This window comes from Sinocyclocheilus rhinocerous, unplaced genomic scaffold (genome assembly GCF_001515625.1).
Source record: "Sinocyclocheilus rhinocerous isolate Xijiao unplaced genomic scaffold, SAMN03320098_v1.1 scaffold571, whole genome shotgun sequence".
NCBI classification, from domain to species: domain Eukaryota; kingdom Metazoa; phylum Chordata; class Actinopteri; order Cypriniformes; family Cyprinidae; genus Sinocyclocheilus; species Sinocyclocheilus rhinocerous.
The window spans coordinates 343,598-353,880 of record NW_015656167.1 but is presented as its reverse complement, the minus strand read 5'-3'; the positions used below and the strand labels follow the sequence as shown (position 1 = coordinate 353,880).

Below are 10,283 nucleotides of genomic sequence, written 5' to 3'. Positions count from 1 at the left end.
AAATCATTCTAATATGCTGATTTATTATTAGAATTATCAACAGTTGTGCAGCCAAATATTTTTAAGTTACGCCTTCTTTCTTTGCGTGAATATTTGGGCGGCGTTATGCAAATCTTCTCACATCGTGACGTAGACATGTGGGGTGTGTTAGAACGAGCCGTTTTAGGTAGGCGTGGTTGACTTAACTTTTATAAAGAATATCTCTTTGGATTTGAGACTTTAGTCTTTGCAACTTTACAGATCTTCTTTATGCACCAAGAGCTTGTAACACTCCAAAGAGAAAGGAAAAATTGAAATCGCATCATATGACCCCTTTAAAGGGGTGGTTGATTATGATTTCACTTTTTTAACTTTAGTTAATGTGTATTGTTGCTGTTAGAGCATAAACAATGTCTGCAAAGTTAAAACACTCAAAGTAAAATGCAAAGTGAGATATTTTCTTTTAGAGAAATCGCAGTTTAAGGACTACAAAAAAGGCTGGTAGGGACTACATTGAGCTTCTTCCTGGGTTTGTGACATCACTAACCCCGATGTTTACATAAATACTGCCCCTGGGAGCATGCGACTATCCGTAATGGTAAGGGGGCATGACATTTCCAGACAACATGCACTAGGCCGTTTGGCGAATCACAACACAAAGGACAAGCTAACCAATCTGAGCCCGACTGCGTATTTCTGAGGGAGTGGCTTCATAGAACCAGGTACTCAACAGACCGTTTTGATGAGAACAAAAACAGTGGTGTAGAATAAAGGTAAAATATGTGAAAATAATGCTTTAAAAAAAACAACAACAAAAAACAAGCTTAAACACGTTACACTGCACCCCATAAACACAATCAAGCCTTCGAAAAAAGCTGATCAACCACCCTTTTAAATATTGGTAGAAAAACTTACATAACCATATATTGTCAGGAATGGGAATTGCATCCCGGTGGACCAGAAGTGGAAATAAAATGTATGAAATTATTACAGTGTCACTATAATCAGTGTACAGTAGCTATGTTTCCATCCTCCTATTTTTATGCGCATTTTGGAATATCGCATAAAAAACGCTGGATGGAAATGCCAAGGTGCGACTGAATGAATACAGAATACAGATGAATTCTGTATAATAGCTACTAGTGTCTTCTTGACATTTTAACTCTTTTGCTGTTGTGATGAATGCACTTCCTCTAGGTTTGACTATTCTGGCTGTGGGTCATCTGAAGGGGAAATGGGTAACTACAGCATTGGTGCCTGGAAGAAAGATGTCCTGTATGTACTGGATGAACTAGTAGAGGGGCCACAGGTGAGTGGATTAACAGCATGACAACACTGGATAGTCTGGACAAATAGAATTTTACTTTAAATTGAAAAATTAAATTTGACCTAATATTGTTTTACACAAATATCCCTTCAATTAATTGAATACGAAATTAATCAAATTATATACATAACCAAAGTAAAATCAACTCTAGCCTAGACTTATTTTGCCATGAGATGATGTCTACAGGAAGCAGTCAGATTCCATGTTTATTTTGTCACTTTTGTCCCTATTTCAGCATGAGTAATCGGGGGAATGTCTAAACTTTATATCTGATAGAAAATGACATGTTTGCCTTTATTTTAGATCAACTGTCCATAGCACAGGACTGATATGACCAGTATCCCATGTTCACATTGCTGTTTTTCCACTATAGAAAGGTTCTGACAAGTGTTTGTTAAAGGACCTTTTTATTTTTCCCCTTTTGACTTAAATTGAGTTTCTCTTTCGTGTTCAAGATTCTGGTGGGCTCCAGCATGGGTGGGTGGCTGATGTTGCTAGCTGCTCTTGCACGGCCAGAGAAGACAGCTGCTTTAGTGGGCATCTCAACTGCTGCAGATCACTTCGTCACTGCCTTCAACTCCCTACCAATAGAGGTACGAAAATCTTCAATGTCGTTTTGTAAACTTTTGAATATTGGTAAAATACTAATAATAAAACCAGTCATTTGTTCCAAATTGTGTACTTATGTAAATGTAACTAATGCCGCTTTACAGGCACATATCACTAACTTCCATCTATCTATTTTTATGCGCATTTTGGAATATCACATAAAAAACCGCTGGATGGAAACGCCAAGATGCGCATAAATTCTAAAAATGCGCATAAAAACGTATGCACACAATTGAGTAGGATAAACAACACATTTACCGAATAAATTCAACCATGCACATTAGGGGTGTTCAAATTAATAGTTTCTTCGATGCATCGCGATGCAGACGAGGACGATTCGGTATCGGTTCAGTAATGGACCATAACCGATTATAAGGTACTGACGCTTTTCTGATGTAATTTGTCGCAGTAGCATACATTAGGCGCGTTCGGCTTGAAGCGCCGCTGCGCAGAATGATCAGTGTATGACCAAGTACTGCGAGAGCGATAAGAGAGCAGACTTATGCTTTCGCGGTTGATGTCATACACTCATCCTGCGCAGCGCTGCTTCAAATCGAAAATGGCAAATGGCAGAGGGAGGCGAGACGCGAGTGCGAGTAATTAAAAATGCTCCAAATACTTTAAAAGCCGACATCTGGCCTTTGTAATTTTAACAAGTGCAGTTTCTGTGCTATGGTGGGGCCTGAAACCTGACAATTTATCGATAAGGTAAATTCCTAAAATTCTTCATAGAGATAATTTTTTTGTAGGAAGGAGCACAATTGAGCAGACAACTTTTTCTAAAATTTTAGACATAAAAGGAAGATTTGAGATGGGTCTGTAATTTGCCAGTTCACTAGGATCTAGTTGTGGTTTCTTAATAAGAGGCTTAATAACCGCCAGCTTGAATGGTTTTGGGACGTGACCTAAAGACAACGACGAGTTAATAATATTGAGAAGCGGTTCTTCTGCTACAAGTAACAACTCTTTCAGTAATTTAGTGGGTACAGGATCTAACAGACATGTTGTTGGTTTAGATGCAGTGATAAGTTTATTTAGCTCTTCCTCTCCTATAGTTGTAAAGCACTGCAGTTTATCATTCGGTACGATGAATGAAGCTCAAGTATTATACGCTGTAGAATCTACATTTGCTATTGTAATTCTGATGTTATCTATTTTATCAGTGAAGAAATTCATAAAGTCATTACTATTAAACTATGAGGGAATATTTAGATCGGGTGGCGTCTGGTTATTTGTTAATCTAGCCACTGTGCTAAATAAAAACCTTGGATTGTTTTGGTTATTTTCTATGAGTTTGTGGATATGCTTGGCCCTGGCAGCTTTTAGAGCCTGTCTATAGCTGGACATACTTAATATTTATGCAATAAACAACTAAGGCCCCGTCCACACGGAGACGCGTTTAGCTGTATACGCATACATTTTGTATCGTATAGGCGTTTCGTCCACACGAATCCGGTATTTTGGGAGAGTGAAATTGATATTTTTTGAAACCGGGTCCCAGAGTGGATAAATCTGAAAACGCCGCCCTTGCGTTTTCGTGTGGACAGCGAATCCGTATATTTTCTGAAACGATGACGTCATCAGCCCACGTCTCGCCCCTAGTCAGACACCGCTACGTCACGTAACAGCAACAAAAACATGAACAAACACTGAACGATTGTCTTTTTATTAACTAACATTAACACAGATTAATAAATGTATTGTTCCATGTTCGTTTGTATACCGCCCGAAAGGTTTATGCGCATAGTCCAAGTCATCTTCTCCATTTTTAGTGTGTCACTGTGGCAGAATTACAGTGCCACATACTGGTCTGGCATGTATACTACATTGTTTTGTGTCGGTTTCGTGGTTTTGTGTGGACGCAGATATTTCTTGAGATGAGGGGGAAAAAAAGATCGGATAGGGAAAGCTCTGGCTTCGTGTGGACGTAGCCTAATTCTCTTGCAGGCATAGATTGCTGAAACCTATGCCTATACTGAAGAAAGCTTCTAGACCCTGCTCTGACAAGTATAACTTGTGTCATCGCATTTCTTTGTTCTTTTTAAAAATGTATTTATTTTTATTTTATTTATTTACTACCAATGAACCTAAAAAAGACAAATCTACGGAGCCCCTAAAGGGACATGGTGGTGGAAAAAAAATTCGGGGTGGGAGGAGATTTTTGCGTTCCCTCGAGAAACTTTTGCGTTCTCTCGCAAAGATATTTGCGTTCCCTCGCAAAACTTTTGCGTTCTCTCGCAAAACCAGTTTTCGGACAAACACTTCCTGTTTACTTTACTGCTTGTAAGTTAGTGGTTCATACAGCTCGTACGTTCATAATGGAGCAGTTCATAGAGTTTTATTTTAAACTTGGACTCAAGTTCAAATACAGTCAGCTTTGCTTATAGTTTAAGGCACGGTTTTGGGACATTCTAAAACGCTTAATGTATGCTACTATAACAGTGACACTGGAGGCCCAATTCGGTATTAGGCCTAATAAATATTATTAATACTAATAACAATTGTAATATTAATGACCTCATTAATAGCATTACTATCAGTAAAGCAGATAGCCATAATGCAACGTTTCTCCCCCATTTAAAACCGTTAGGCTATAGAAAACGCTTAAGGGAGGCTAATGGACGAAGACGGTGTAGGCTATAATATAGGTATATTAGGTATGGGTATAATAGGTATATTACATAATATGCACAGGAAAGCAGACAAGCCCAGAATAGCTATTCAGCTCATATGGGCTCATCTGCTTGCATGTACACAGAATATATTTTTAATAAGTTCTATAGCATATTTGGTCCTTTTTTTTATCACCATCTTCATTAAGCCGCATTTTCTTTATGGTAGGAAAATGCTTCTGTTCTTACCTGCTTTCATGTATAATTTATTAATAAACTGTATACCGAATTTGGCCTTTTTATACCACTATCTTAGTCCATTAATTAAGCATTTTCTTTCTATGAGGGATACTCTTAAAGTGCAATTCAATTTACTGGGTTACGTTCATATTCTGGGCTAATATTTGCGTTTTGCGAGGGAACGCAAATATCTTTGCGAGAGAACACAAAAGTTTTGTGAGGGAACGCAAAGTTTATCGAGGGAATGCAAAAAATCTGACAAATATTTTTTCCTCCCACCCCAAATTTTTTCACTCAGTCTGATTTTTTTCCACCACCATGTCCCTTTAGGGGCTCTGTACAAATCAACCAAATTGAAAAACAAATTATCCAAATGTACACAGTCTATATATCTAACATTACTTGTGAGCAGAAAAAAATAAACTGTCAACTTAATGCAAAGTAATGATATTTAGCACAAAGTACATATTTACTTAAAGATTATATTTAGAACACTGACAATAAAGACCAGTGATCTAAATTTGAAAACAACACCTTATTTTATGCCTTGCAAGGGGGATGGAAGTGTTTTAAAACCTCTTATATATAGACTTGCCATGTAAAAATAATTCTGGCATGTCATATAACTCCATATATCCATAACGTCTTTCCCTTTCATTAGACAAAGAAAGAGATAGAGGAACAGGGCTTTTGGAAATTCCCAACCAAGCACAATGAAGAGGGTTTCTACACTCTTAGCATGGACTTTCTGAAGGAAGCGGAGAACCACTGCATACTCCAGAGCCCCATCCCTGTTTCCTGCCCCGTTCGTCTGGTTCACGGGTTCAAGGACTCTGACGTTCCCTGGCACGTCTCCATGCAGGTCGCAGAGCGAGTACTCAGCAATGACGTAGATGTCATTCTACGCAAACATGGACAACATCGCATGTCAGATAAAGATGATATTAAGCTCATGGTGTACACTATTGATGACCTTATCGATAAATTGACCACATTGGGGTGAGAACAGGTGTAAGGACAGTATGAAAGATGGACTAGTTGGGATGGGGAAAGCAGTGTGTACAGGTATCAGGTTTGGAGGTTAGGCTTTTAATTCAAGTGAAAGAAGCCAAATTAATTGAATGAGAATCACCAAAAAAATTCGAATTTCTTTCCAGAGCCATATGACTGACTTCCATAAAACACCATACAATGACCAGGTGCTGGCATGCTCAAAAAAGTCATTCTGACTTGTGTGCTATATTCCTTCTATAGTGACCTGAAGCCGTATGATAGCTTTGTAAAAGGGACAGGCCAAAATCTAAAAGAATAGTTCATCCAAAAATTTTAAATAGCTGAGAATTTACTCCCCTTCAGGACAGCCAAAATGTACAAGAGATTGCTTCTTCATCTGAACAGTTTTGGAGAATTGTAGCATTACATCACTTGCTCACCAGTGGATCCTCTGCAGTGAATGGGTGCCGTCAGAATGAGAGTCCAAACAGCTGATAAAAACACAATAATTCACAAGTAATCCACACCACTCCAGTTCATCAATTAACATCTTGTGAAGCAAAAAGCTGTGTTAAAATAAGAGTTTTTTTATCCTTAATATTGCTTTCTGAAGTAAAAAAAAAAAGTAGTAAATATGCACAGATCAAGCACCGTTTTCCACTGAAAATAGTTCAAAACATGTCTCAATAAATATCCGTGGATTTTGATATGAAAGGACAACAGGGGATGGACTTTTTCACTTGGACATTTGGACTTGTATTTTGGCATGAAGCAATGGTTAAAGTTGAAATGCCTTTATGATGGTTATATTTATTTATTTTGGCTTCACAAGATGTTAACTGATGGACTGGAGTCATTGTGATGTGACTATTGTGATGTTTTGCTCAGCTGTTTGGGCTCTCATTTTGACGGCACCCATTCACTGCAGACACATTTTTCCTAATCTGTTCTGATGAAGAAGCAAACTGATCTATATCTTGGGTGCCCTGAGGGTAAGTAAATATTCGTATTTTGGTGAACTATTCATTTAAATTGTGATTCGCTGAAAATCTTGCCCTCTGCAGTAGCTCTCAAATATAACGAAATGCATTGTGCCAAGTTTGAATATATATATAAGCATTACTGAGATTGAAGAGCTATGACAAGGCAAGAATTTCGGTGATTAATTGCTTCAGTAACGCTTTACAATAAGGTTTCATTTGTTAACATTATTCAATGCATTATCTAACAATGAGCAATATATTTTTTTTTTTACGGCATTTATTAACCTTGGTTAATTTTAAAATAATATAGATTAATAATTGTAGAAGTATTGTTTATTATTCATGTCAACTAATGAAACTTTATTGTAAAGTGTTACCATCAGTTCAATTTGATCACAAACCAAAATGCTAAACCATTGTAACCATAGTAATGAGAACTCCACATCCAACTTGCCTTGTTTTTTTTACTATTGTTTCCTGTTACATTTTAATGTGATCATAATTTCAATGCTGTGTCACGTAGGGCCTTTTTAAAAAATTTTTTTAAAGATTTCCAACTTTGAGTTGGTTAAGGTTTGGCTGTTCTGAAGTGCTCAGAGGACAGTAGCTGTTGTTTTTCAGTGTCTTTGTCTTGCATTTTATGAAAGCATGTCTTGTTTATCACTACCAGAGGGATACACTTCTGAAGAACATAGTTAGAAAGCGCTATATGCTAATGCCAACATGCAGATTTTATTGTGAGCTGCTTAATCAGACCAATATTATGAGCAATCTTGGACAAAGAAAATGTTTTATAGATTTTACCATAGAAGGAAGGTAGACCAAAATAAGGCCAAGATGGGACACGTCACTTGATGTAGTTCTGTCTTTTATTTGGATCTCTCTTTATTTGAAAGAAAAATCACTACAGGCATTTTTACATGCAAGAATGGAGTGGCTAGAAAATGCTGTTAATATAAGTAGGGATTTGGCTAATGGGACAGAGAATATTTAAGCATTTTGAATCACTTTGTGCACAAATTATGAAAAATATACAGGCAGAAAACTTTTTGCCACTTACTACAAGATATCAGGTTGGCTTGGTGAACCACAGAGTATTGTTATATAAAGCCATTTATGTGGAATGGGTGTGGAATGCTAGGGGCTTGATTTAACTGGTAATTCACTGTGTTGTTGTTGTTGTTGTATTCTTCCTTTGACTTCTTTGTTTCAGCACCTGGTTTTTCTTCATGCACTAGTGCAAGGATGCAGCCAGAACAATAACAGAGATGTCAGTGTCAACCTTTCAACAATCTTTTTTTGTTTGTTTTTTTTGGCCAACAGTAATTTATGTTCTAGTCTGATGGTGATTCTTCATGGTTACAAAAGTTGTGTGTTCTTTTTACTTTTCATTTGTGGGATTTTTAGAGCACAAATATTCCCCGAGTTTGATTACCACAAGTATTATCACTTTGTCAGCATTAAATGCTTCTCTTTTTTTTTATCTCATTCATTTGTAGGCCTTCCCAATTTCTGTTAGCTCATATTAAACATTTCAAAATGTTGTAAAATGTATCACGTCATGTTTTCAAATATGTATAAATCTATGTCATGTATAAAAATAAGTCTTTTTATTATTAAACTGGATAGTAAAAGACTGCAGCTTTTCTGTGGCATTTTTCTATTTTTATGTTCTAGTCTGATGGTGATTCTTCATGGTTACAAAAGTTGTGTGTTCTTTTTACTTTTCATTTGTGGGATTTTTAGAGCACAAATATTCCCCGAGTTTGATTACCACAAGTATTATCACTTTGTCAGCATTAAATGCTTCTTCTTTTTTTTTATCTCATTCATTTGTAGGCCTTCCCAATTTCTGTTAGCTCATATTAAACATTTCAAAATGTAAAATGTATCACGTCATGTTTTCAAATATGTATAAATCTGTGTCATGTATAAAAATAAGTCTTTTTATTATTAAACTGGATCGTAAAAGACTGCAGCTTTTCTGTGGCATTTGATTTTCTATTTTGAGTTTGCAACTGCGCAGTGTTTCTTTAAAAGCTCCTATAAGCATATGGCAGATATGAAAAAAAGCAACCTGCTAACCATGTTTCTTGGGAGTACTTTATCTACCAGTCAGATGTTTGGAATAATTACGATTCTATTTAGTATATTAAAATGTAATTTATTACTGTGATACAAAACTGAATTTTCAGCACCATTACTCCAGTCTTTAGTGTCACATGATCCTTAAGTAATCATTCTAATATGCTTATTGATGCTCAAGAAACATTTCTGATTATCAATGTTACATTTTTATTTTATTTTATTTTATTGAAACCATGGTACACTACCGTTCAAAAGTCTGGGGGAAGATTTTTAAAAAAGAGAAATTAATACTTTTTATTCAGCAAGTGCACATTAAATTATTAAATTAAACAGTATAAACATGTATAATGTTACAAAAGATTTCTATTCCAAATAAATTCTTTCCATCACAGGAATAAATTACATTTATTAAGTAATTATAAATACAATTTTAAATTGTAACAATATTTTACAATATTACTGTTTTAAGAACATTTTAAAAACCTTAAATTGTTCCAAACCTTTGGCCTGTAGTGTATATTTGTGCTAAACTGATATATTTACTTTAAGAAATGTGAATGTTGATGCTGTTCAGGTTGAATAGTTAATATCCGTGGTCCGATTTCCCACAGAGTTGTGTATTCAGATCTGTTCTGAAAAAGTGCTCTATTCGCTCTCACACCACAGCTCCAAATTCTACTCACTGCCTCTGGTGATCATTCGCAGACTTCAGCCTCCCACAGCACAGGTAAAACTCTGAACACTGCAATACTTCAAAACTACAGTCTCAGCAAATCTTTTGGAGAAAATGATAGCATAGGTCAATTCAGGGTGCTTTTATGTAGATTGTGACTTTATTGCTGTCGGCACATAATGAATCTAGTCTCTTTTTTTCTTCTTTTTTTTTGACCATTTTCGTTTGTGTGCCTTTTTATTTTATTTTTTTATTTTTTTGCATGAACTTGTGACTTGCAGTAGTTGTGGTCAGTGTAATGTTGGTTACTTAAGTATGTTCTTGGGAGCCAGCTCTCCAAAATAATTTTAAATGTGCATATTTTGATGTTTACATTTGTTTGAACTTTAGTGATATGACTAATAATAATATGCTTATGATTTCAGTTAGACAGTGCTTTTTCATACACAGGGTTTCTTAAAAAGGGTCTTAAAAAGTCTTACATTTAGTTCAGAGTCCGGTGCTTCGCTGCTTTGTGTTCTGCCGTTACCGGGAAAACAGTTATATTTCTACCAAAGGCTCTACCTGCTGGCAGAGAATGAATGAGCATTTTCAATAAAACTGTTGTTTTGTTCAGAGTTCAGAGCAATGCAAAAATCGACCCATGTTTTTACCCTGCAAACACGCAGAGCTTTAAATGTGAACTGGTGGATCGATAAGAAGACAATGCATTATAAAAATCTAAACATAGGGGTGTGCGATATGTATGGTCTGCGATAATATCGTAATTGTTGTTTTAA

The 10,283-nt window shown here is 36.1% G+C and overlaps 1 protein-coding gene across 2 annotated transcripts in view; it reads left to right on the top strand.

Annotated features, from left to right (window-relative positions):
- Positions 1-6,197, top strand: part of LOC107719764 (mycophenolic acid acyl-glucuronide esterase, mitochondrial-like) — an 8,689-nt gene extending 2,492 nt beyond the window's left edge. For both annotated transcript variants that reach the window (XM_016527270.1, XM_016527271.1), the window contains exons 3-5: positions 1,177-1,288; positions 1,762-1,899; positions 5,429-6,197. In XM_016527270.1, coding sequence (XP_016382756.1) covers positions 1,177-1,288; positions 1,762-1,899; positions 5,429-5,770 — 592 coding nt within the window. In that variant the 3' untranslated portion in view covers positions 5,771-6,197. The remainder of the gene's footprint in view (positions 1-1,176; positions 1,289-1,761; positions 1,900-5,428) is intronic.
- The last annotated feature ends 4,086 nt before the right edge of the window (positions 6,198-10,283 follow it).